Source organism: Mustela erminea, chromosome 3 (genome assembly GCF_009829155.1).
Source record: "Mustela erminea isolate mMusErm1 chromosome 3, mMusErm1.Pri, whole genome shotgun sequence".
Classification (NCBI taxonomy): domain Eukaryota; kingdom Metazoa; phylum Chordata; class Mammalia; order Carnivora; family Mustelidae; genus Mustela; species Mustela erminea.
Window position 1 is genome coordinate 15,762,448 of NC_045616.1, and position 26,803 is coordinate 15,789,250.

General features: G+C 57.5%; 1 protein-coding gene across 6 annotated transcripts in view; it reads left to right on the top strand.

The window, feature by feature from the left end:
• COL23A1 (collagen type XXIII alpha 1 chain) overlaps positions 1-26,803 on the top strand; it is a 309,786-nt gene that overhangs the window by 275,288 nt on the left and 7,695 nt on the right. For 3 of the 6 annotated variants that reach the window (XM_032335350.1, XM_032335353.1, XM_032335351.1), the window contains 16 exons: positions 8,609-8,635; positions 10,173-10,199; positions 11,486-11,512; positions 15,470-15,586; positions 16,391-16,426; positions 16,748-16,774; positions 17,216-17,242; positions 19,353-19,406; positions 19,717-19,779; positions 20,219-20,263; positions 21,588-21,665; positions 23,703-23,756; positions 24,327-24,371; positions 25,207-25,296; positions 26,104-26,166; positions 26,537-26,593. In XM_032335350.1, coding sequence (XP_032191241.1) covers positions 8,609-8,635; positions 10,173-10,199; positions 11,486-11,512; positions 15,470-15,586; positions 16,391-16,426; positions 16,748-16,774; positions 17,216-17,242; positions 19,353-19,406; positions 19,717-19,779; positions 20,219-20,263; positions 21,588-21,665; positions 23,703-23,756; positions 24,327-24,371; positions 25,207-25,296; positions 26,104-26,166; positions 26,537-26,593 — 837 coding nt within the window. The remainder of the gene's footprint in view (positions 1-8,608; positions 8,636-10,172; positions 10,200-11,485; positions 11,513-15,469; positions 15,587-16,390; positions 16,427-16,747; positions 16,775-17,215; positions 17,243-19,352; positions 19,407-19,716; positions 19,780-20,218; positions 20,264-21,587; positions 21,666-23,702; positions 23,757-24,326; positions 24,372-25,206; positions 25,297-26,103; positions 26,167-26,536; positions 26,594-26,803) is intronic. The other 3 variants (XM_032335352.1, XM_032335355.1, XM_032335356.1) reach the window with 3 other exon arrangements.

Sequence of the window (26,803 nt, forward strand, 5' to 3'; positions counted from 1 at the left end):
GGCTGCCTCCCCAGGAGCCAAAAGATGGAGGGAATTTGCAATGGTGTCCAAACTGGGAAGGACTGGACAGACACAAAAACTTCACAAACCTATCTGACTGCCCAGGAAGCAGTGAGTTCCCCATCACTGGAGGTATGCAAGGGCTGCACGCCCACTTACCAGGAAGGGCATCTAAGGAGAGGCTGGCCCCAATGGGTCATCTTCCCACAAGTGAGTTGTTCCACCAATAGGGCCTCTTTGGGGGGCTACTCAGACCCAAACTCAGTGCAGCGAGTGGGGAGCTTGGTGTGGGGGTACTTGCCAGGTGCTTGCTGAAGCCAGAGGGGAATGATGAGGTGGGAAGCACTCAGGGTTTAGGCACAAAATTCAGGTTCGTGTCCCAGGTAGACCTGAGCACGCCTGACCTCCCTGGGGAAGGCCAGGCTGTGGCAGCTGGAGACAGGGAGGCTGGTGGAAGCTGGTGCGGGAGAGAGGCCAGGTCCTAGGCAGGGACAGGTGAGGGACTGGAGAGGGGTCCACGGTTTGGAGAGATGGTTCAGAGCTGGAAATGCAGGCTCACATGCTCTTAGTTGCGTTCCCTATATGGGCCAGCCAGGGGAAGAATAGGTGAGGCATGGATGGGAGAGAGCACAGGACTGCCTCCACCAACTGCAGGGCTGAACTTGGGGGGCCACAGGCCCCACCTGAAGAGAGCGCCACAGTGCAGCCCACGCACTTGGATCATTATCACAGCTTCCCTAACAGTTCGAGAGAAGCTGGAAATCCAGATTTCACACAAAATCTTTGGATCCTTAAGGGTTCCAACTAATTCAACACCAGTGCAGGGTAATTGCGTTGTCTGGAAACCAAGGAGGGCCGGCCTCACAGCCCAGGGGGTGCAACGGGAGAGGCCTGGGCGTGGCCGGGACCCCAGGGGTCCCCACGAAGCACCTGCAGCCTCAGTGCCTGCTGCCAGCCATCCCTGTCCCTCTGTCCTCTCAGTTGCACTTTCTGCCTCCCTTAGACTATCTCCATCTTGTGGTTCATGCCACACGCAGACCATTACTGTGAGGTCAGCTGCTGCGTCCTGCTAGCTTCCCACCCCAGACTGCTACTTCCAGTGCCTTCCACCAGACCAGCCCCACGTGCCTGGGCTGGAGAAACCAGCCCAGAGGCTGGCGGCTCAGGGACACAGGGTGCGCCCCATTGACCCATACTGCACGGTCCCACACCCAGTGGGAGTCGGGTGGGCATCTGACTCCCTTCTCCCCACCCAGGAACCATCTTTCCTGATACCTGACAGGGTAATCATGTAGCAGGCAAATGTGTAATTTAAGCAGGTATTTTGGGATCGGTTCAAAGGCATAGCACCATCTCTTCCAGCCACGATGTATAATACGGACACAGACGTAATTGCTTCCAGCGCGCACAGGATAGACTGAGCGTGCCCTCTCCCCAAAATAGAAGCCAGATGGCTTCCTGGCCTCACAGGATCGTAGAGCTGAAAGGGACCCAGGAGATTTTCTAAGCGGAGGGTTACAAACCCAGATGCGACTACAGAGCTGGCAAATCACCTGGTCGGGGGCAGCGGGCCACTCGAGAGGCAGGGCCTCCGGGCCAGGGGCGGGGCCTGTGGCCCAGGGGTGGAGCTATGCTAAGGAGGTTCTTGCCTCACCACCTTTGCCAGGCATGCCACCTGGGGGTGGAGAGGCGGCACCATCTTCCAACCTTTCTAGAAAAGCACAAACTCTGGATGTTTGTGCACGACATCCCAATTTTTGAAAGATTGCAACTAATTCAGTTCGTTGGGTTTGGGTTTGGGTTTCTTAACTGTGCAAACCAAACCAAGCCTGGCTCTGGGCCAGCCCTTCACCCTACAGACAAAAGAGTTGGAGGGTGGCAGCTGGACCAGGCCCCTAACCTCAGCAGGTTCCTGGAACCCCGCCCAGCTTAAGTCTTCATGGCTGACTGAGTTGGGACACCATTAATTGATGGCTCTACAAAGGGCCACAGATCCCAAGACGGGGTTCCCAGGAGGAACCGGGGCCCACCACCAGGGCTTGAGCTACAGCAGGGCTGGACCCAAGAAGCAACGGTCCTCTCTCTACCGCACAGCGAAATCCAAGCCCGGGAAATTACTAGACCCGGACAGTCTTGCTGTGGTCCATGTGTGTGAAGCCTGGTCTGAGAAATCAGAACCACATGGGGCTGACCTGCCCTGCGGCGGCTGCCCACCCACTCTAATGAGGGAGCCTTCTCACAGGAATGCACACATCCCAGCCTGGGACCCTGGGGCCCAACAGCCTTGTAATTTGATGAATTGTCAACATCTGGGCGGTAATTACTGGTCCCTGGACTGATAATCCTGGTAAGCCCCCTCACATCCACAGGCCCTGTCCTGGTGCAATTTGGAGGCTCCATTCCCCGACGGGAGCCGTCAGCATGAATTACAACTGGCAAGGGAGACAGGCACCCTGCTCCAGCCGGTCTGAGCATCGACTCCTGTCTGCACCTAAACACGGCCTGTTTATGGATTTAGCTCAGTGCAGTAGACACTGTCGCAGATTGGGAAGCCTGAGCCCCAGCTAATCAGGGAAGAACAGAGGGATAAACAGTCGGCCCAGCCCTTTTGCTTCAGGGTCCCTCCAGCAATGAGCCAGCAGACTCAGCTTCCCAAACTTATTTCCCAAAGAAATCTCCCCTCCATTGCTGCTCCTGTTAATTTTTCCTAAGAGATGGCTCTGAAGAACTCTGCTTGGGAAATATTCAGTGGTGGGAAGTTGGAAGGGTGGGAGCAGACCCACGAAGGTGCAGCCAGAGTCCCACCACCTGCCATTCAGAAGAACCAGACAAGGTCACTCCCCAGCACTACCCAGGGCTCATGCAGACCCCATGCCTGTGTCAGCCTGCCTCTAGGGTCTCATGCCTCTGGTTGGTCTGGGAGAGGAAGAGGCAGAGGAGACAGACCTAGGACTCCTTCTACTGGACACGTCCTTGGAGAGGAGAAGGACACGTCCCCCATTTTGCAGATAAGAAAACTGAGGCTCTGTGTGGCTCAGGTCACTGAGCTAGGCGAGGAGCCAAGCCAGCACATTGAGGGGCTTTTGGCCTGCCTGGCCTGCGTGTCTCGTGCACAGCACATCCGGCAACTGTCCTGGGGCTCTGCTGATCTGCAATGGGGAGGGGGGCAGATAGTGATTTAAAGCAGAACCGAGGCTTGTAAACAGCTGTGGGGTTTCCTGGAGGGCAGAATGTGTTGAAAACCTCTGGTGAATTCCATGGCTTTGATCAGGCAGGAGAGGGAGCCCACGGGAACAGACTGGCCACGGGCACAGTGCTGTTGGCGTCCGACCCTTTGGAGTGCCTGTCCCGGGGAAGCGGAGGCTCCGAGACAGAATTTGAATCCTGGCAAGGCCAAAGTTCTGTGTTCGCCTGTGGCTGCCCCGCGTGCCTTCCTTCCCCGCTCTTTTTGTGGGAGATGCCCCCTAGTCTGGGGCAGGGGAGGGCTGCCTTGACAGGACAAGACCCCTGCCATCAAGGACGTGCCCCCGCCCAGGCCTGGGGTCCGCTTGTCCAGACTGCTTGCACTCCTGATGGCCCTCCTCTGCCCAAGACTGGCTTGCTGTCGGCTAGAACACTCAGTCTGGACCCTTCCCCGCCTCACTCCAGGCTGACCGTGCCCTCCACCCCGTGTTTGTCCTTGACTCCCTTCAGACCAACTCCTGGCCCTTCTTCCCTCAAGCATTTCTGCTCCTTTGAGGACTTCCAGAGCCTGGCTCAGGCATCCTTCCAGCCCATGGAAACGTCTGGTTCATAGATGGTCCACACAGCCTCCCGGTGAGGCTGGGAACGCTGCCCTCCTGAAGAGCCACAAGCAGAACGAGGGTTTAGACAAGACAAGCTGCAGGAAAGAAACCTACTTCACAGTGTGTTCCCTGGTGTTTTTCAAACTTACTTGACCCGCAGATCCATTCCTCCTGTGGGGTCCAAGCCAAAGGAACATCTCAGGCTCCCTTCTGCAGCAGACGCTTCTAGAAAAACAGGGTACCCACAGCCCTGTGTCCTCTCTGTCCATACTGCAGACATCCTGGAATGGGGCTTGGGGACCCAGCGTTGATGGACCAGAGACAGGCCCAGACCCAGGAAGGGCCGAACCAGGATACATGCTCTGTGCCCAGCAAGGGGCAGGCGGGCTTTGGGCACCAGACCAGGAGGTTGGGACATCATCCTGCAGGAGTGAGGCTGCCCCAGAGGGGCTGCAACAGGAGAGCAGGTCTACATTCTAGAAAGTTCTCCAGGGAATTGCATGGGAGAGACTACAGGTATTAGGGAAGGGCCATGGGGATGATGCTCAGGTCTCAGCGTGTGTCATAAGCCTTTCGTGGAATGTGGTGAGGAGGGCTAGGACATGCCTTGCGGGGCCAGGGACCAGAGTCCCTGGCATCCTGAAGCCATATGGACCCACAGATGTTCACTGTGCAGCCCATAGAGGGCTTTAAAAATAAGAAAGGCAGGGCCCCACATATGTGCTTCTCCAGACACGGACTGCTTCCGGCGGGGGGGGTGGGGGGTCACGTAGACAGTGGTGCCTGTGCCGCCCCTCTGGGAAAGGAGCTGGGGAGGGGTGAAGGAGGTTTGCTTTGTCCTGTCTCTTTCTGCACAGTTCATGTGTTCTACTGAGTGCACATAGCACGTGTGCATGCACACACACACACACACACACACACACACGCCAGCGATGCAGGGAGGCCTGCATCTCCTTGTCACAAGTGAGGCGATCCAGGTCACCAGCTAGCATGTGGGCAAGGCTGGATTTGGTCTCAGGTGTGTCTGAATCCAGAGCCAGCCTCCTCTGACCACCTGGCATGTCTCCTAGAGCTCAGCCCCGGGGCTCTCTTCCAGAAGGATGGGGACCCAGCTTCGGGGGATGTTGCTGCTTTTGGAGGCTCCCAGAAGGGCCATTTGAGCTGGGCTTTGAGGAACAAGTAGGAGTTCTCCATGTGGAAGCAGGACTGTCTGCAGTGGAGGAACTGGGAAAGCACAGCTTGGGGCCAGGAAACAGCGTGGTGGGTGAAAGTCCGTGGGCCTCCAGAGACCCCACATATACTCCCTGAGACCTCTGAAGCAGCTCTCTCCAAATCCCAGGGGCTGCCAGGAGGCCACGGTGTGGCAGAGTTTAGGGGAAAACTGGGGCAAACCCAGGGCAGGAACAGCCCTGCTGGGGAGAACAGGTAATGAGGATGCTGAGACTCTTAGAGAGGTTGAGTGGCTCTCCTGGGGTCACACAGCAAGCACGTCTGTCTGACCCAGCACTCTCTCTGGTAGAGGCCTAGGGTGACAGAGGGTCTAGAGAGCTCTGCCCAAAGGGGCTGTTCAGTTGGTGAGACAGACATCCCAGGAATCCCAGAAGGAAGGCAAGGCCCGTGAGCCTCCGTCCTAGGTCCCCTGGCACCGAGGGGCCACCTGTCAAGGGTGCTGCCCTTGCTGTGGGAGAGGGAGAACTGCCTGGAGAGGAGGGCCTCTTTCAGCCCTTGGATGGTCCCGATGCCTCAGCTTCTTCATCTGCAGGATAGGGCTGTGGGGCGTGCTTCCCAGGGCGGCAGTGAGGGTGGAGGCCGGGAAGGGTGTGGCCCCGGAGAGTCTCCTCCTAGGTGGCCCCAAGGAGAGGGGTGCCCGCCTCCCTCAGACTAGCCCTGCACTGAGTCCCAGGGCCTGTGAGGGGCCCTTTGCTGCCAGTGACTTAGCTGTGAGGCCCACTGTGTCCTCCCTCCCTGCACGGCATGGCACGGGAAGAGGAAGGAGATTAACTCAGCTCTAAGCTTCTTCTCTTTTTTCATCTCTGTCTGCATGAGGGATTTGGGCAGATGAGGGAGCATGGCCGGGGGATATCGGCGCCCAGAGGACAGAGTGGAAGTGCTTTTCTGGACTCCAACCCTGGCCTGTTCTGGCTGGGTCACCTGGGGCGAGACCTTCCCCTCCCTGGGCCTCAGTTCCCTCCTGTAAGACAGGGATGATAACACCTGCCCTTACAGGCTTGCTGCGGTGATTCAGACTTAGTATGGGGGCCACGAGGAGCCCCTAGGTGAGACTCAGGGTGGGACTGGGCCCCTTGTGTGTTCCAGGTAGAGGAGGAGCGGGGTCCAATTTTAGCAGACTAAGAGGGAGGCCTCAGGCCCATGGATCCAGGGGTCAGGCCAGCTGGGAGCCAGCAGGAGGTGGGCCAGCGAGGGCAGTCCCTGGTGAGCCTCAGCCTGGGAACCCTCCTGACCAGGAGCCCTCAGATCCTAGACCCCACCCCATCTCCTGGGATTCCTTCTGCCCCCAGGACATGGTCTCGAAGTCCAGACCCTCAGCCGACCTTGAGGCTGGTGGCCAGGGCCACTTAAGGGACAAATTTTCAAAACTGCCCTGGCTTCCTGCCTGGAGCAAGGCCCTGGTGTAAGGAAAAGCCCCTCTTAGCACATCTGGGGACGTAGCTGGCCCAGTTCAGGGAGGTCTGACTGTGCACCCAGGGAAACTGACTGTTCGCTGTTGGGCCCCAGGCCGTGTGCAGACCTGAGGGCGGAGAGACTGGCTTCCAGGAGCCAGAGAGTGTCTCCCAGGTAGAGGAGCCAGGGCAGGGCCTTGAAAGCGGAGGGAACAGCCCACATGAAGGCATGAAGATGAGAAAGAAGCAGAGAGCTTGGGAAGACCAGGGACACAGGACAGCCCCAGGGTAGAGGCTGGGCCAGGCCATGAGGACACCAGTGTTGGGCACAGGAGTGCAGCCTCCGCAGGGCAGGGACACGTGAGAGAGACCAGGATGGGAGGGAGGTTGATGCTGAGGCAGAGCTCCTATCTGCTGCTCACAGGCCCTGTGCCTCTGGGCTGTGCTCTCTGCCCACGGTGCCCTCCCTAAAGCCCCAATTGTTACTTTCTCAGGCCAGAACTCCCTAATCTTTCCCAATACCCCCCAGAGCCTGGCAGGCTGTCCCCCTGCTCAGAACTGCCAGAACCCTTTGTCTGTCCTGCCAGAACCCTTGTCTGTCCTCCCTCGGAGCAGACATATCTGCTCACGCTTTGTCTTTCTCACTACCTTTTCTTGCTTTGACTCAACACACACTGAGAGGCATGTGCTCTGTGCCAGGCCTCATCCGAGCACTGGGGACACGGGGGTCAGACCCTTTTCCTGGATCCGCTGGTAGACTTGTATAGACCACACAGTGACAATGCACGGTATGATGTGTGACCCTTAGAAAAGGGGCCGGGTGCAGGGACAGATGGCCTGACTTCTGAGAAGTGAAGGAGCCCCGAGGGCATCGTGAAGGAGGAGGTGACTGAACAGAGGATGGTACACAAGGGGGTGAGGGGTGTGCCTGGCGGGCATGTGGTTCATGGGCAGGGTCAGGAGAGTGGAACTGCCTAGAACATTTGCGGCGTCTGTGGGATGAGGAGGCCGCGCAGGGAGGAGGACAGGGGTTGACAGAGACTGGTCAGACCCAGTTGGTGGCACTGCCCTTGGATTCTTGTATACTCTTACCTGGTGGGGGAGCTCAGGGGGGCTTTCTGAGCAGGCAGCGGCTGGACAGGCAGAGGGCGCCCGTGGGGGCTGCTTGGCAGCCGTCCGTGACCCCCTGCAGACACCACGGAGCCCCCAGAGCCTCTGCGATGTGCCAGCCCTTGGGACCCAGCCTTGGGAGATTTGGCTTCTCTTGACCTTGACTTGGGCCTGCTAAGGCCACAGCAGTGCAGGGAATTAAAAGAGCCTTTAGGACTCTTCAGGCCTGTCTTAGCCTGTTTGGGCTGCTCTAACAAAGGGCCACGGACTGGGTGGTCTAGAAACAACAGAAATTGACTTCTCGCAGTCTTGGAGGCTGGAGGTGTGAGGTCAGGGTGCCGGTGCGGTCGGAGTTCTGGTGGGAGGCCCTCTTCCGGGCTGCAGCCGCAGCTGCCTCCTCCCTGTGGGCTCACATGGTGGACACAGAGGCCAGCAGCTCTCTGGAACCTCTCTTCTGAATAGGCTGACGCCCCATTCATGAAGCTCCTAAAAGCCCCCCCTCCTAACGCCATCACCCCAGGGATTAAGTTTCAACACATGCATTTTGCGGGAGGATGCGTTCAGTCCCTGCTGACTTACGTGTGAGTGAACTCAGTTCGAACTGGATTAAAGCAAAGCTGTGGACAAATAAAGTGTGTAGCGGGGGGTTTCAGCAGCCGACCTTTTCTGCTCTCTGTCTCTCTGCTCAGGCTTCCTCTCTGTTGGCTCTTCCTCAAGCCACATGGGGTCCCCAGGAGTTCCACCTTAGCCCCATCAGAGAAAAGAGCCCTCTTTCCCCTACAGGGTCACTATCCAAAGTCCCAGACATGACACTCATCCCTGAACCCCTCACCCTTGTTGAGGGAATGTGACCGTACTCCCAAGACCCATATGTGCAGATGGGGGTGGTCCTGGAGAAGAAGAAGGGCTCTGTCATTGGAGGAGGGGATTCTGGACAGTAAACACCCAGATGCCCTCGCAATGAAATGTACTCAGACCACGGGCTCATGTCAGGTTTTGGTCTTTGATATCCAGTAGTGCTTCTGGGTCATAAAACACACAGGAAATGCCTATCTGGTGTGTAACCTCTCTCTCTGTCTCTCTCATTTCCAGGGGCCGCTGGGTCTGGATGGCAAGCCCGTAAGTGATTACAGGGAAATTCTAGGTGGTCCTGGGACTGGGCCACTTGTGGGGCTGGAAGTGATAGGGGGAGGGTGCCAGAGGGAAGGGGCCACCGGGAGCCCGGCTCAGCCCAGAGAGAAGTCATTTGGGCATCAGACTGGAGTTCAAATCCAGCTCCACTACCTGCTGACTGTGCACCCTTGTGGGGCCCTTCACCTCACAAGCCTGAGGCTCTGTCAAATGGGTCCATTGACCCTCCTCGCTTGAACCAGCCCTGCAGGCTGGGGATGTGGAGAAGTGTAAATTGCACTTTGACATTGAGTCAGCCTTCAAAACATACAAGCCCCTCCTAGCAAGCCCCACGCACAGAGCATTCCCCCGCCACCCACCAGTCTCAAGACTTCCCAATGGTAGACACTGGGCTGATGAGTTCTCAACACCTGGGCCAGGAGCCTATGGTCCACAGGCATCTTCAGCAGAATGAACACGCTGCTCAGGGAGACAACATAATTAAATAAATAATTGGATGTTGGTGGATAGGCAGGTGGGTGGGTGGATGGATAGATGGATGGATAGATGGATGGATGGACGGACAAATGGATTGATGAATAGTTGCATGGAAGGACAGACAGATGAATGGCGGGTGGATGCAAGGAAGGATGTATGAATGGATTGATGGATGGATGGATGAAAAAAATGAATTGATAGGGGCGCCTGGGTGGCTCAGTGGGTTAAGCCTCTGCCTTCGGCTCAGGTCATGATCTCAGGGTCCTGGGATCGAGCCCCACGTCAGGCTCTCTGCTCAGCAGGGAGCCTGCTCCTCCCCCCTGCCTACTTGTGATCTCTCTGTCAAATAAATAAATAAAATCTTTAAAAAAATGAATTGATAAATGGTTGGATAAAAGGGCAAATGGATAGATAGATGAATGGGTTGATGAATGGATGTATGGGGGGTAGACGGAAGGAAGGAAGGATGGTTGGGTAGAAAGATAGTCAGATGAGGTTATGAATCAATGATTGTACAGTGGCTGGATGCACGGGAGACTAACGGAGTTAGCGGGTGGACAAATGCATGATGGTTGGGCGGACAAGAGAGTGAAGGAATGAGTGAAATAGTAAGTGATTGAGGAGCTGCCAGACGATGTGTGCCGTATCAGAGGATGGAGAAATCAACTGACTTATTATGTGGACAAGTCATTAGGGGAATGAACCAGCAAACCCATTATGGACAGAAGGGATAATGGAAAGTTAGGGGCAGCGGCCACCAGGCACAGGAGGGGCTGAACTTGGAGGGCTCTGCTCTGTGGGGGGAGTGATAGCACATGTGTTCCTACCTCAGCTGAGAGGTCCCGGCCACCCTCAAGTCCCCTGGCGCCCCTCATGCAGAGGAACGGGGTGTGGAGCTGTCCTGGGCCCAGCAAGGGCAGTTGTCATTAAAAGCAGACAGACTTATGTGTTTCCCCACCCAGCTCCCCACAGCTCTGCTCAAAGCCTTAGGGAACCCAGCCCAGTCCTCCCCACTCAGGCCTGTTTTTCTTTACCTTTTTTTCTGCAGGGACTTCCAGGCCCCAAAGGGGAAAAGGTAAGTGATGCCGGCAGCTGTCTAGATGCGGATATGATAAAGGATGCCAGAAACCTGCCTCCAAACCCCAGCTCTGGAGTGTGGCCCTGGGCAGGTCACATCCCCTCCTGGAACCTCAGTTTCCCCATCTGGAAGGTGGGGCTAACCTAATGGTTACACGGCTTATATTTAACAATCCCGAGTGCCCAGGGGGAGACATTGGAGTCCCCTCCACACCAGAGAATGATAAAACTCAAAGCAAGGTCTTCGCAAAATGAGGAGTTTCCGAAGCAAAAAGTCATGGAAGAGAGGGGGGAGGGGCCGGAGCCAGGAAAGCCTTGGGGGCGGGGGTTTGAACAGTCACTATAGATGGTATTCTTTGTGAGGAGTGTGTGGCCCCCCAGGCAGACAAATGGTGGGGAGCTGCCCCTGTGGTCTTTACAGCACCCCCCGTGAGAAAAGCTTCGCTGGCAGACCCCTGGAGGGCTGGGGCCTCCAAGTGCTATGGAAGGGAGGGGGCAGGAGGGGCCACCCATGTGTCCCACGGCAGGATCAGAGCAGGGAGGGGCCAGAGCAGATGCCCATGTGGCAGGACCCTTCTAGGATCCACATCTGGGCCACGTCCACTCCAGCCGCCCGCTGTGATGTGCTCTCCGAGGTAAGTAAGGCCAGCCAGCATCCCTGGCCACCCTCAGAGCTCTGCCGGGCACAGGATCTCAGGCTCAGAGCCTCAGGGTTGCCTTAGGGCTCTGCCACCAACCGCTTTCGATGGGTTGGCCAGCTCCGTGGGCCTCAGTTTCCCCATCTGTCAGTTAAAGCAACCTAACAGAGAAGTGATTTCCTTCCTGCTGGCTCCGGTTGAACAAAGCAGAGGCTTTGAACCCACAGAGAGACTGGCATCTTGGCACCCGTCCCTTCGTGACATCCAGCCCCAAAGCTTGGTGACTTTAGATGTTCAAGTAATTACCATTCGTCACTGTGTCGAGGTTCCAGGATTCCAAGAGGATGCAGGGCATGGGGAGCAGCTCATCTCTGCTCTGCCTTGACTAGGGACTGGCCACAGGCAACACAGCGCCTGATTCCAAGTCCTGTGTGTGCGCTGGCTGTGTGACTTCAGGCTGGCTACTTAGCCTCTCTGTGTTTCGGTTTCCTCATTGAAAATGGATTAGAAATAAAACTCTCGTGATATGTTCGTTAGACTTGGGTGAGACTAAGTGGGTAAAGCAGGGAGCACAGAGTAAATGCTTAATACGTGTGATAGGGTAAAAATAGTAGCAGTGACCCATCTTCCTGCTCTTTGTCCTTAGGGCGCACCAGGAAACCTTGGCCCTCAGGTAAGAGCTGACATAAGACCCCCTCACCCGCCCCACACAGTTCACGTTACCATATAATAAGGCGTATCTAGCGTCTCTTTTGGGTTCCTGCCCCTTACCTCATGGGCCCACGGTCTCTGCCCACTGCCCACCATCTGTCCTTCTGTGGGGTTTCATTTAAGTGGCCATGGGCTGGAAAACCCAGGGCTTCCTCACAGTCATATTTGTTATGGTGCATGGGGGGCAGAGTGGGGACAGTGGGGCTAGCACTGCCCCCAGACCCGAGACTGACCTTCTTGAGGATGGCTGGCACCTCAGGAAGAGGGAAGGTTATGGGTCAGCAGCTGAGCTCTACCACTTACCAGCCAAGTAACCTTAAGCACCTCCCTTTCCCCTCTGTGACTCAGTTTCTCCAACTGTGGTGGGTGGGATTGACAGCACCTTATCCAAGCTACTATAGCAAAGGTTCATGGCTGTCATAAAGGTGGGCATCCAGCACCCAGCCCAGGGGCAGTAGATCCCCTGGCCCACGGTGCCCCCAGGGCCCAAGGGACCCGGAAGTGCCTTGTGCCAAACCTGTGGTCTCTTCAGTGAAGCAGAGTGGGGAGCCTAGGTCGGATGGGCCCCACAAAACAGATCTGGGCAGAGGGTCACATCAGAGGCCCTAACAGCGTGCCCCCTCCATTCCTGCCACAACTGGGATGGAGGCCCATCTGTAGTAGAGGGGGCTGCTCCCTAAAAAGGTTATGGGGTGGAAATTGTAGCCAGTGAGCGAGTACCCCCACAGCCAGCATCTGTAAGCACTGGAGGGGTGAGGGGCAGGCACTGTGGATGGGGGATGGGAAGGGGAGGCAGCTAGAGGGCTAAGTGTGGGCCACATTCTGGTCCTGGTTCCGGTCCCAGTCCCAACTCTGTGGCCCCACGGCCCCAAGCCCAGTTTGTGCCACCAGACAGAAGGGCCCATATAACAGGTGGTCACGATCAGGAGCCAAGAGCCCCAGGCTGGTCAGGCTGAGGTCCCAGGACAGAGCTCTTCTGTGCTGGGCCTTTGGTTGGAGGGCAACCATGGAGTTCCCAAAAGCTGAAGTCAGAGCCAGGGTACCCACATTGAATTTGGTGACCACTGAGAAAAAACCTTGTGCTTGCTTTCTGGTGGGTGTACAAACGCTGATCTTCTGGAAAGGGGGTGCCCACCCCTCAATTGATGAGCTCCCCCAGCCCAGGAGTCATGAGAGATCTTTCACAGAGCCCTCCCTCCACCCTTCATGGGTATCCTCTCGTTGTCTCAAGGTTCCAGCCACCTCCAAAACAGCCTCCACCCTTGAAAGTTCCATGGCTTAAAACAACAACGGCCCCTGTTGTGGGCGGGGGAGGGGGGCTGATCTCTCTCATTGAAGCCAGTCCAAGACAGTAGCACCCTCCCATGGCCTCAATGGATGCAGCTGTTGGCTGGGAGCTCAGTGGGGAGGTATGCGCTTTAAGTCTTCTCCCAGCGTGGCAGTGGGCTTCCCAGAGGGGCGTGCTAAGACTAGCATTCCAGGAGGCCAGTTAAGAGCCTGGCACGCCTCACTTCCGTGGCATACTGTCTGTCCCATCAGCCACAGGGCCTGCCCAGAGTCAACATGGGGAAAGAGGAGCAGACCTTCTCTGTTATGGTGGAAGGGGTGGAAGGGGGGCCCACTGCAAGGGTCCTGTGGGATGGGAAAGAGCATAGCGACCATCTTTGGAAAACATAGTCCTCCTCTCCCGGTCGCTGGGCTGGGTTGAGTGGCTCCCCCGCCCCCCGAAACAGGTTTGTCCTTTCCTAAGTCACCCTTTCTGCCTTCCTGACCACACAACCTGTTTGCTGGCTAGATGGTTTTTCCACGGCTCAATCCAGGCTTTATAAGTAGAGACCATCATGGGTACAGTCGCCACGTCTTCAAGGTAGCCTGGCCCAGTGGCGTGTCCGGGCCTGCTGGTTTGCGTGCTCCCTTGACTCACCCCTGCGTTTCCATGGTTAGACCTCAGCCAGCCCGATCCCAACACACAGGCAAGGCAGCTGGCCAGCCTCGTGTCCCAAGTAACTCAAGGCCAGAGCCTACCAACATCTGCTGGGACCTGCTCACGTGTCGAAACCCATTTACCTCCCCAATAAGTAGAGTCCAGGCCAGTGATGCCTGTTGTGGGGCCCCTGGGCTGTGGAGGGAGCGGGGGCTGGGGTGTCTTCTAGTTCTTCCTGACACAGCAGCAAATGGAGCAGGAATTACCCACCACCGTCCCCACCTGCACCTGGGCAAGCTAACAAGACTGTCAGCTTGCTATATGTCAGACTAGAGTCCTGGCCTCCGGGTCGGGACCCTGAGTAGAGGACACTGAGAGCCTCAGTCTGGTTTTTAATTGGGGAAAACCAATGAATTGTGTCTGGGGTCCAGTTGGCAAGAGAGGGGAACCTTCACTTTACAGGAGCCAGAGATTCAGAACGCGTCCAAAAGGCATCGCTTGCCTCAGTGGCCCTGAGGAGCTGCTGCCATTCCTAGCTCTGCAGCCCTGGGGAAATGATTACCCTCTCTGTTCCTGACTGCTCTACATGTAAAATGGGTCGATACAGTGCTGTGGCTGGGTGGTTGCAAGGTTTGGAGAGAGCCAGCTTCCAGGGAGATCAGTGCAGACTGCACGGGGTCAGAGGAGGGTTACCTCCGCAAGAGGCTTCTTCGTTTCTCGGCCGTGGGAAGTTTGGGGACTGCTGTTGCTGTAAGCCGGGTGTGCCCCATGACCTTGTCCCGTGCCACGGGGGCAGCAGGAAGTGCCAGTGGCACCGTGGCCCCCCTTTCCTTGCAGCTGGGGGCCACAAGGTGAGGGCTCTGGCTGCCTGAGGTCTGACCCCGTACTAACATCAGGTCCTTGAGTTGGGGGTGGGATGCTGCATGACTGAGACTTTGTGGCCCTTTGTTGCTCTCCTTTTTTTTTTTTTTTTTTCCAACTTTGTATCGCAAGATGACTGTCGGTTCACAATTAGTTGTAAGAGGTCATACCCCATGCACCTGTCCTCCACGCTCCCCAATGGTGACATCTTGCCTCCCCGTGCAATGTAGTCTCACAACCAGATAATTGACAGAATCCCCTGCCTCACGGGGAGCTCAGCCATCTTGCCCATCAGGGTGTGTTGAAAAGTCTGGGCGACGTCATCACACTCAGTAGACTCCGGTAACCACCACAGGAAGATCCCCCGTGCTTCTTCAGTTCCCTCCCGCCCTGCCCCATCCCTGCCCACACCCCCAGCAGCCACCAATCCCTCCTCCATCTTCATGATCTTTCCATGTCCACCCTGGGTGTATTTGCAACCGTAGAGTCTGAGCCACTGAGATTGGCTTTTCTCACTCAGCATCGTCCCCCGAGATCCATCGGAGCTGTTCCAACGTGGATGTGCCTCGTTCCTTGTCATTATGGTGGAGCTGTGCTCTATGACACGGCTGTCGCTTAACCGTCCCTTAGCCGTTCACCCACGGAAGGACATTTGGGTTGATTCTAGTCTGGGCCCGTTACCCCTAGAGCAGCTGTGAGCATCCGCGGGAGTTTTCATCGCTCTGGGTAAGGCCCCAGAAGCATACCTCCAGCACGGGATAAAGGAGGCTGTCCTACGAGGAAGGCCCTTCAGGACGTGTGCAGACCCCTTTCTGGGGGAAGGGGCTGGTAGGGCCCACATGCTCTGCTCCTGTACCCAGCATGTCTCATCTCAACGGAACACCAGAGCTGAGCTCCAGGCACTAAGGGCTGGGAGAATGGCACATCCCTTAGCTTTTATGTCAAAGTACAGGGACCTCTCTGTACCTGTGGCTGCCGAGAAGCCCAAGACCCAAACACTTTCCTCTGAGTGACCCCCACCCCCAAACCCACAAGGGCTAGAGGAGGGGTGGCCAGTCATCTGCAGAGGCTACACTCTGGAGACTGGAGCCCCTCCACTCCTCTTCACAGTAAGTCAGGCCCCATCTCTTCCAGGGAGACCAAGGGCGAGATGGAGCTGCTGGGCCTCCAGGGCCCCCTGGACCCCCTGGAGCCCGGGGCCCTCCTGGCGACACGGGGAAAGATGGCCCCAGGGGAGCACAAGGCCCAGCGGTAAGAGAGGGCATGGAGGTAGAATACCACTGTCCCCGGTTCAGACCCAGACCCATGTTGCCTAACCCCAACCCCAACCCAGACACCTGCCCCACTCCCGCCTTAGACCAAGTGCCGTTTAAGACCTTGACCCCAAACCCATTCCCAAATCTTGGTCTGCACCTTCATTTCTGGCTGTTATCCAGACCCTACCTCTGGCCCCTACACTCTGACCTGACTCCAAACCCGACTCTTACCCTGCACCCTAACCCCAAATACAACCAGAGATCCTAACCTGACCTTGGTTGCAATTTCAGTCTCTATCCTAACCCTGACCCTGAGACCCATATGGAGGTATTTCCTCCCCAGATTTTATTCTCCCCACCCCACTCTGGCTCGCTCTCCCCCCGATTCCTTCCCTCCCTCCAGTATTAACTAGTTAGGCTCAGTTGTCCTCCTATAGCTCTACCCAGACTCTGGAGGCCAGGCTTCATGGTACTACCCCTTCCCCTACCGCAGGGACTTAGGCCTGTCCTTCCCCTCCAATGCAGAGCCAGCCCTTCCACCAAATTGCCACAAAATTTCCACCAGGGTCCCCTCTTGGGGCAGCTAGCTACTGAGTTGTCTCATCCATTCCTATTCCCGTTGGGCACCTAGCTCCCTGAGCCTCAGCGTTCTCATCTGCAAAGGGGGAACAAGGACACCCACTCATGAAACGAGACGGCTTGGAGCCCCAGCCTAGCGCCCGGCATAGGGAGTGGGCTCCGTTAACCGTGGAGTCCCTGTGTCCCTTCATCAAGATGGTCTCCTCTTCTGCCTCCTCAGGGTCCCAAAGGAGAGGCTGGACGTGACGGCGAGATGGTCAGTATCCAGGGCATTGGGGCAGCCTGGGGCCCCATTCATTCAGGGGGCCAGAAGCCCCCAACCCACTCACGGCCAGCAGTGGGGAACTGATGGGCCAGGCCCCCAGCTTTGCATCCCTGGGAGAGCGCCCCCCGCCAGGCCACTACCCTGCTTGAGATCTGACACGGAAGCAACCCTTGATGTGGGAGTCAGGCCTAGAAGGGGCAGCATGGCCCAGCCTCCTGCCATCTGGCACTTGGCATCACCCTTTCTTTACACAATGATGCCCAAAAGCAGCCACCGGTATCCCATTTAATACTTTCTCCTCTCTTATTCCAGGGCCTGAAGGGACTCCCAGGGCCCAAGGTGAGTGATCCCCGTCCCCTGCCCCAGGCCTGGGAGGGATGGGCTCCCATCCCCTCCCCTACCCCTCTGGTCAGCTGTTCCTTTTCTTCTTTGCCTGCTGGCGGGGAGCGGGGGATGGACTGGGGTCCGCCTGAAGAAGAAGGGCTTTCCTTGTTTTCTCCTTCATCTCAGAAACACCCCCCAGAGGCTGTGGCATCACATGCCCACTTGTAAGAGCAGTGACTTGTCCAGGGTCGTTCAGCATGGGGGGAGGGGACTGGTCAGGAGCGGAGTCATGGACTGTCAGCCCCACCATCCCTGTGCACCTGTTTGAGGGTCCAGGGTCTCTGGGCCATCCCCGGTCATCAAGGTCAGTTCTACCGGAGGAGTAGGTGGCCTGGTGTCTGGGCCATGTTCTCAGGGCTCTGACCTCTCTCTTGCACTCCCTGCCTCCCATCTTAGGGTGAGCCCGGCATTCCTGGAAAGAAGGTGAGGGGGGCCCCCAGGAAGGGCTTCCTGGTGGGGGTGTGGGAAGTGGCTAGGGAGATGGGCAGGGGCTCCCCATGGGGCAGGGCGGCGGGCAGGTGGTGGCCACAGGGATGTCCTCACCAGATCCACGTCCTCTGTCTCAAAGCCCAATTTCCTTCATTTACTCACTTATTCACGGATTCTTTCCTTTCTGCAAACACAGCAAATTCGTTCCCACTTCAGGGACCTGGACAGTGGTTCTCAGAGTGTGGTCCTGGAACCACAGCATCGCTGGGGGCTTAGGCGCATTTGGAGGCCGATCTTGGACCCACCTAGTCAGAGACACTAGGGGCAGGCCACTGGGATGTTGTGGTTTATAATAAATCCATATTTGGGGGCACCTGGGTGGTTCAGTGGGTTATAGCCTCTGCCTTCGGCTCAGGTCATGATCTCAGGGTCCTGGGATCGAGCCCCGCATTGGGCTTTCTGCTCAGCAGGGAGCCTGCTTCCTCCTCTCTCTCTCTGCCTGCCTCTCTGCCTGCTTGTGATCTCTGTCTGTCAAATAAATAAATAAAATCTTTAAAATAATAATAATAATAAATCCATATGTGGTCTTAGTCCTCTGGTTTCTGGAGCAGAGCTCCGAAAACCCTTGGAACGTCCTGAGTGATGAACCAAATTTGAAGGTGTCTATTGTTATGTTAATGGTGCGACTTTAGGGACAGCCGCCCCCCCCCAATGGGGGCTGGCTGCCTGGAGAACCAGCCATGTGATTGGAGGGTTGGAGTTTTCAGTCCTGGTCTCCAGCCTTCCAGGGAGGGAGAGGGGCTGCACGTTGAACCAGTCTGACCCATGGCCTCTGTCACGATGCCTCCATAAAAACCCCAAAGGATGGGGATTCTGAGAGCTCCTGGGTTGGTGAACATGGAGAGAATTGGGGAGAGTGGCACTCCTGGAGAGCTCATGGACCCTCTGCACCCCTTCCCCATGCCTTGCCCACTACATCTCGCTGTTCCTGACTTCTATCCTTTATGATAAACTGGGAATCTAGTAAGTAGAGTGTTTCCCTGAGTTCTGTGAGCCGCTCTAGCAAGTTAATGGAACTCAGGGAGGAGGTCATTGTAACCGTCAGTCTATGACGGACCAATCTATAACAAAGCTTTCTTCTGGTGCCTAAAGTGGCGGGTGCAGGGGTGGGGGAGGGGGTGCTGTCTTATCGGACTGGACCTTTAACCTGTGGGATCCAACGCTCTCTCCAGGTTGACAAGTATCAGAATAGGGTTAAATTGTAGTAGGGAATCCCCTGGGTGGTGGTGTGGATACACCCCGCACCCATCAGAACTGGTGACCAGAACTTTTACTTATTTCTTTTAAAGATTTGATTTGTTTATTTGAGACACAGAGAGAGAGAGCACTAGCAGTGGGGAGGGGCAGAGGGAGAAGAGAGAAGCAAACTTCCTGCTGGGCAGGGAGCCCGATGTGGGACTCAATCCCAGGACCCTGAGATCATGACCTGAGCCGAAGGCAGACACTTAACCAACTGAGCCACTCAGGTGTCCCCCTGGTGACCAGAACTTGTAGCTGTGGTCTGTCCAGCACCTCTCCCGGGGTGACACTGGCATGCACTCGAGTTTGGGAACCACTGGCCTGGGGTGGTCTCCCTCCACCCCTTCCCTTGCCAGGTCTCCAAAAAGCTCCCCTAGGTCACTCTGAGTCCCTCCATCCCAACACCCCTTTACACTCTTTTCCCAGCACTGCTTCCACCTCCTGGCCTGGTGCTGTGGGTTTATCTGGATAGTTCCTTGCCCTCGGGCTCCTCTCTTCCCACACTGAGCAGGGACCCTAACTGCCTGGCCCACAGACGCGCTCACAGTATTGACTGAAGGAGCCAATCCCCTCTCCTCCACCTGCCCGCCCCTCTCTTCCATGCGCCAACCCCCACCTCATGCGTGCTCTGGGCTGGCCCTGGGGGACCTGCCCTGCCCCGCCCCCCATCCCCACCCAGTGTGACCAATGCTGGCACCCACAGAGGTCTGGTGGGCTGGTGGGCAGGGGAGCGCGGGGTGGTGGAGACAGCCAAAACCGGTATGCCTGGGCCTCAGGGCTGCAGCCTCAGCTGCTCTCTCCTCAGGGTGACGATGGGATTCCAAGCCAGCCAGGGCTCCCCGGACCTCCAGGCCCTAAGGTAGGTACCTGAGGTAGGTACCTGTGCCTCCCCCAGAGGGCCCCTGCCTCCCACCTCCCTTGGCTCCCAGCTGTCTGGTGAGGCCCCTAGCGGCCCTTTCACAGTGCAGGTTTGGGGGGTGGCGCCCACTCTACCCTGTCCCCTAGGTAGGACAAGGGTATCATCCCTGTCTCCAGAATGTCACCTGAGCCGCCCCCAGGGGCCCTAACTCTGCCCCAGGGGGCCTCAGGCGTGTTCCCCAGGAATCACAAAGCCTGCAGCCCCAGCCAGCCCCTGGCACACTCACTCACTACAAACGTCTCTATTGCAGGGCGAGCCAGGGAACACGGGGCCTCCAGGAGAAAATGGTGTGGACGGCGCCCCAGGGCCAAAGGTGCCTCGCAGTGCGCAGCTCAGACCTGTGCCCCCATCCTGGGGTTATGTGGCTTTGCCTCCTTTTGCCCTTTTAACTGGGGAGTTGCGGGAGGACGTGGGATCTGGGGTCTGGTTCTGCGGGCCATCAGAGGCTGGCCCCAGGGGTCGCCATGGGTTTGGGTGAAGGACAAGCCCCTGCCCCAAGCTTGGCCATGTGGCTCAGTCATCCTGCAGTTGGGGAAGCCAGGCCATCCCTCAGTGGCCCAGCTCTACACACTCTGGGGTCCGAGGAGGCTCCTGTTGGACCCTCCTTACAGGAGCTCTGTTTCTGGGGCACTGACTGCTTACAGAGGTCCCTTGGGGCTCCAGCATGTGGGCCCGACACTTTTGGGTGATTTAGGGACTGGATGGGCATGGGGCGGCCATGCACACGTGGCTGCAACCTCGCATCTCCCCAGGGAGAGCCCGGCCAGCGAGGCGCAGACGGAGTCTCAGGACTGCGGGTAAGTGAGTCCTCCCTCCGGCCATGCCAAGGGAACCCAGGGGCCTGGAGCGCTTCAGATGCCCCCGTCATTTCCCGCGGGAGACCCCGGAGGAGCCCTGGAGCTCCGGGAAATGGGAGTCTTTTTTTTTAATCATTCATTACTGATTTTTAAATTTTCAATCTCACCCTACCTACTTTCGGTAAAACATTCAAATATGCATGTGTGAAAACGAGCTGTCCCCAGCTGAGTGTCCGCCCTCCCAGAGTCTTGTCTTATGTTCAAGCACAGATCTTCTGTGCATCAACTGGGGCGGGAGTGGGGGTGACCCCCCACCTTGCAGTTTGTCCCTGTCTCCAGAAGCAGAGCCACCCCCCCACACACACCCCTGCGCTGGTCTCCGATCATTTGCGACCAGCCGCTGTCAACCCATCTTTAGGTCAACACCAGTGGTCCCGTTCCCTGCTCCATGGCCTCCAGCAGTCATGAGCCTGAACACTCCTGGAAGCTGCTTTTCTTTTTCTTAGCTGAAAAAAACAAGGCTAAGCCCACAGCCTGGTCGCGCAGGTGGCAGGGGCTGGATTCGGCACTGAGCATGGGATTCTGGGGGACCGTGACTGCGGAGCCTGCTGGCAAGGGAGGACCCCTGGCCAGGGTCTCTGGGCCCTCTGCAGGGGGCCGGCTCCAGGCCTGAGCATAGTGCTTCCCATCCCTCACGGTGGGCCCAGCAGAGAGCAGCCTGGGGCGGAGGGAGGTTTATCGAGGAAGGGTTGGGGGAGGAGGGCCCCCATTAGAGCACATGCGGGTGTGGACACCTGCGTTTGCAGACTGTCATACGCACACACGAGCCTGCACAGCTTCTACCAGAGCCTGGGACACTGAGGCCCAAGGCTGAGATCGAGCTGGCAGTTGGTCTACACGGTGTCTGGGTGTTTGGGGTAATGTGTTGATTTCTGCACCTTTGTATGGCTGACATTTTGAAATCGGAAGAACTTCACATCAGAATGACTTTCTGTTTTCCCTGGAGAACTCCAGGTTGAGACCTCAGGGGACTTGGGTTCCCATGGGACTGGCAGCCAGACAAGGCAGGAGCGTGTACTTCTGTTGGCTCCAGGCCCCGGACACCTGCTGTTCAGGCCCTGGAGCGTCTCTAAGAGACTGGGGTGCCCGTGGCCACGTAGATCCTGGAGGATGTGCTCACAGGGATCCCATCGGGTTACAGCTGAGCCAGCACACGGCACACAGACTTTCCCTTGTGGGGGCTAGGTTCCTGGGGTCCCGGGCTCAGATACACATGAGGCCACCTCGGCTCCACCCTGAAATTCTCACTCTTCCTCTGCCTCAGGGTCCCCAGGGCCTCAAGGGTGAGCAAGGAGACACGGTGGTGATAGACTACGATGGCAGGATTCTGGACGCCCTCAAGGTAGGTTAGTGGCAGGACCGGGATGCATCCTGGTTCTTTTCCTGTGGAGACAACCACATACTTAGTGTATCGGTCCTGCATTTCTTTACACAAGGGTCGGGGGACAGCTTAGCACAAAGACCTCAGCTTCGCCAGGTGTGTCTGATAAGGAAATCAGAGCTGTCCTGAGCACCCCCTACCCCAGATGCTAAGAGCTGCCATGAATTATGTGACCCTGAGCTCCCCAGAGGCCAAAGTGAAAAGGGAAGCTCCCTGCTCAGGGGCAAGAGACAGACCATTTCCTGATGTCCAGTCCCAGGCTGGCACCTTCCCCAGCGAGCACAGGCTGGAGGGCTACATCTTCTAGTAGCTGATGGGGGAGGATGACGGCAGCCAGGCCTGCCCCCAAGGAGCCTCAGGAGATGTGCAGTTGCAGAGCCCTGCCGGATGCCCAGCAGACTTGGAACCTCTTTCCCGTGGAGGCAGGGGTTGGGTTTTAGCCGCTCACAGCTCCCTGGGAAGGGAGCTTGGGAGGGCAAGGGGCAGGCATCAGAGACTGGACAGGGCCTCGGCACCTGACCCCACCTGAGCTCCATTCAGTTCTCTCCCACAGGCCTCGGGGAAGTACACACTGATGGTAACTGTGGCTCCATCCCAGGCCTGCACAGGGTGCTTATGGGGTGCTGTGATGTGGTCTGAGGGCCTGCACACACACGGAGAGCCAGCCTGAGTATAGGGAGGTGGGAGGAAGATTCTGGATGCCTCTGCCCAATGGGCAGTGGGCTGTCACCATTGGTTCTTGAGCCAGAAGTGAGGTTCACAATACATGTTGTGGGGGTGCCTGGGTGGCTCAGTAGGTTGGGCGTCTGCCTTCGGCTCAGGTCGTGATCTCAGAGTGCTGGGATTGAGCCCCGCGTTGGGCTCACAGCTCGGCAGGGAGTCTGCTTCTCCCTCTCCCTCTCCCCCTCTCCCTGTTTGTGCTCTGTCTCTCTCTGTCAAATAAATAAATAAAGTTTTTTAATTTAGATATATATAATATATTATAGTTTATTATAAGAAATAAATATATATAAATATATATATACCCGTATTGTGGGCAGGCTGATTGAGAAATGGCATGGAAGGTGAATAAAAGTGGGTGCGGGGGCAGCTGGAGGCAGGCGGGGTGCACGTGGGCTCTGGACCAGGGTGGCGGGGATAAAGGAAGATAGGAAGAACAGAGACGTCTCAATGGGGGGGCCAGCAAGGAGGGCACAGGTCGCTGGGATGAGGGGCTGGGCAGGTTGCGGCCCTGAGGAGGCGGCACAAGCCTGGAGGGTGACGATGAGCCATGATAGGCAGGTGGCCTGTGGGACACCTGGGCCAGAGCTTGAGAGGATGGTCAGACCTAGAGACGCCACAGACGCCGTCTCTTACTCACGCGACCAGCATTACTCACTCTCCAGCATTAGACTGCAGGCAGCAGAGCCAATGGGCAGAGAGCTCGTGGGAGGGACAGAGAGGGCCGTGCTGGGCTACTGTCGGGGATAACATTTTTGGCTGGCCTTGAATGCCAGTGGGGGATTTATGCTTGCTATAAGAGGCCATAGGGAGCTAACGCAGGGTCTTGAGAAGGGGAGTGTTGTGACGAAATCTATGTTTGGGGGATACTGGCTCTGAAGGCAGGGGATTCTGGACCCACCATCGCAGTGGACTCCATGGTATCCCACCTGGTCCCTGGTGGCACCTCCCTCCCCCTCCTCAAGACAAGAGTGGGGACTGGGTGGAAAGCAGTCAGTGAGAGGCTTTTTTTTTTTTTTTTAACATTTTATTTATGTATTTGACAGACAGAGAACATAAGTAGGCAGAGAGAGAGAGGGAGCACCTGACGTGGGGCTCAATCCCAGGACCTTGGGATCATGACCTGGGCCAAAGGCAGAGGCTTAACCCACTGAGTCACCCAGGCACCCCCAGTGAGGGGCTTTGACGCTGCTGCAGGCCAGCCAGAGCCCTGGCTCCTGGGAGTTGGAGGGGGGTGGTACTTGCGTACACACTGACCAGTTTGACTTTCACACACAGGGTCCTCCCGGGCCACAGGGGCCTCCAGGGCCCCCAGGGATCCCCGGAGCCAAGGTGAGTTCATGGGCCCATTGTGTGGCCCCCTCCAAGCCCCCGAACTCCAGCGCCCACCTCCCCTCTCCTATCTGCCATGCTTACTCCGCTTCTCTCCTGGCATCCCAGCCTGACTCCTGGGGGTTCAGAGAAAGTGGCCTAACCAAGCTGGACGTCCTGTTCCTGGTCCTCGCTCCTCCCTGGAGGCCCCATTCCTATGTGTAAACCCTCAGGACGTCCCCAGGTCCCATAGATGACAGACAGAGCCGTTCCTGTGGCCTGCACCCATCACTTACCCACCGCTGCCTGGATGACTCAGGAGACCTGGAAATCAGGCGAGATCTGGTCCTGGCTGTTGCCCTGGGCTGTGTGTCCTGCCATGAGTCATTGAATCTCCCCGAGCCTCAGATTCCCAAGCTCTCACCCCCTAGACTGTAAATTACAGCCCTGGTCTGCATCTGCCTGGAGGAGCTGAGGAGGGGACTGGGGACCAGGGCACACCTTCCTAGGCTCTGCCCACTTTAGGGACCACAAGGCCTTCTCAGGGACCGTGGGACACCATAACCCCCCTTGTTTTCTGTTCCCTTCCAGGGTGAGCTGGGATTGCCTGGTGCCCCAGGAATCGACGGAGAGAAGGTCTCTAGGCCTTTTGTTTGCTTGGCAATGCTGGTGCCTAGTGGTGGGCTGCGTATGGGCGTGTGTGTATGCGTGTGTGTGTGTGTGTGTGTGTGTGTGTGTGTGTGTGCAGGGTTAGCACAGGGCAGAGTGTGCAGCTAGGGTGCTTGTCCTGGTTCTGCCCTTAGACCTCGGGCAAGTTGCTCGCCTTCTGGCAGCCTCAGGTCCGCACCTGGAGGGGAGGACGGTCCCAGGTGTAAGCCTTAAATAATCGTGTGTGTGTAAAACACTTAGGGCGCGATCTAGGGCAGAGTGTTCAAATATTAGCTAACATCGGTCCCATTGCTCTGGGTCCTACAAGTATGGCTCTAAGTGCACACTGGTGTGTCCCCACGTGCACAGGATGGGGTCAAGGGCGTCACTGGACGTTCATGGCCATGGCTTTCATTCCGCGTCTTGGATGCGTGATTCTGTGATTGGCTGAGAGAGGCAATGAGTGGCTGGGAGGGGCATTGGGTGGACGGTTGGTTGTACGTGGGGTCTGGGGGCTCCCACCACCAGCTCCTGAGATGCGAACACAGGGTCGGCCCTCCACCCCAAGACCTGTAAGGGCCCCTACAGGGGCTGCCCAGTCTCACTACCTCCACCCCTCCCCACACTGGTTGCCCCCGCATGCCTGTCTTCATCCAAGCCCCTCAGTGCATTCATCATCTGGGTCAGAGCCAGGGACCCAGGATGAAGAAGTGGGGGTGGGAGTCTGGCTTGGTCAGGAGTAAGCTCTGGGGAAGCCCCCTGTGGTGGGGGAAGGGAGCATGCCTGCTGAGTTCTACCGACCCCCTGTTCTTGTGGCTCGCAGGGTCCCAAAGGAGCCAAAGGAGACCCAGGAGACGCTGGGCCGACCGGACCCAAAGGGGAAGCAGGCGAGATGGGCCTGTCGGGCCTCCCGGTAGGTGGGGCACAGGGTCCACCCTCCTCTGCCCTCATGGGGTTCCAAGGCCAATGTGTGTCCCCCACAGCAGCCATGGGGGCACTCTAGGGCCCTGCCAATTCCACCCAGCCCAGGGGCTGCAAGCCTTTGAGCCTTTGAAAGGCAGGTTGGACTCTCTGAGCCTCCACATTCTCTTCCTCTTCTGTGCAAGGACTTCCCAAGCCCCCCCCCCACCAAGGTGGAACACAGCTGGCAGGTGGTTAGAGCCCCCCCACACACACAGCTGCTCAAGTTTGCGTCCTGCTCTGTCCCCAGCTGGCTCCGGAACACTGCACAAGTGTCCTGACCTCCCTGGGCCTCGGCTTCCCTGCCTCTAAAATGCGGATAATAATCTCCCACTCAGGAGGGCCTGCACGACAGGGCCGAGAGTGGTGGCTGGCCACGTGATTCACTACCCACTGTCACAGTCACGGTGGCTGGACGGGAAGAGCTGCAGGTTCAAGTAGCTAGCTAGCTAGGGGATAGATGCCCCTCTTCCCATCTAGTGTCCATCCACAGGGCTCCCTCAGCTAGAGAGGTCTTTGCTTCCAGAGCCCCTGGGTGCCCCTTGCCCCACAGGAGACAGTTTATACCACCGTCACTGTGCTCTCCAGAAACCCCCTTGCTGAGTGCCCAGAGCATGTCTGTCACCGATTTAGGGGAAACTGCTTTGAGCTGTAAATGCCAACTCATCGCTCCCTCTGGGGGCCTCATGGGGAAGGGAGGGGAAGTGCACCTACTGCGGGCGGTGGGTCAGAAAGGGCTGAAGGCCATCTTGTCCTGCAGGGCACCGACGGGCCCAAGGGGGAGAAGGGAGAGTCGGCATCTGACAGTCTACGGGAGAGCCTGGTAAGGGGGGGGCTGCTGAGGACCAAGGTCTCCCCTTAATTCCCGGCCTAGGCCAGCTGGGGCTCCGAGCCTTGGGTCATAAAGGCCACCTGGCCTGACCAAAGCCAGGGCAGCAAGGGAGTGGGAGGGGGCACCTCGGGCTGTGTCCTCCAACTGAGGCCCATCTGAGAACCCCGAAGGCTAGCCCCTGGACCCCCCCCACCAAGCAGTGGCTTTCTGGGGGCAGGAAGGAGACTCAGCCTAGGGCTTAAGGCCCAGCTTCCCCACCCCCCAGAAGTGCTCATGCAATGTCCACTGTGTTCAACCATGGGCTAGTGAGGTATGACGGGGGGGGGGTTAGATGACTAACCCATCTTTGACTGTTTCCTAGGCCCAGATCATAGTGGCACCAGGGCCCCCCGGCCCCCCTGGCCCCCCAGGCCCCATGGTAAGACCATTTCATGTGAAGTAGCTGAGATCCACAGGGAGTGGTGAGCCCAGGCTTGGAGCTGTGACCCAGGGGAAGACAGGACTTCTGGTGGGGAGGGGGTCACATCAAGCAATACAGGAGAGCCTGGGTCTGGACTTGGGAGGCCACAGAGGTCAGGGTCATGGGGCCAGTGAGTGGCCTCTAAGCTTCTGTGACCACTCTCCTCCT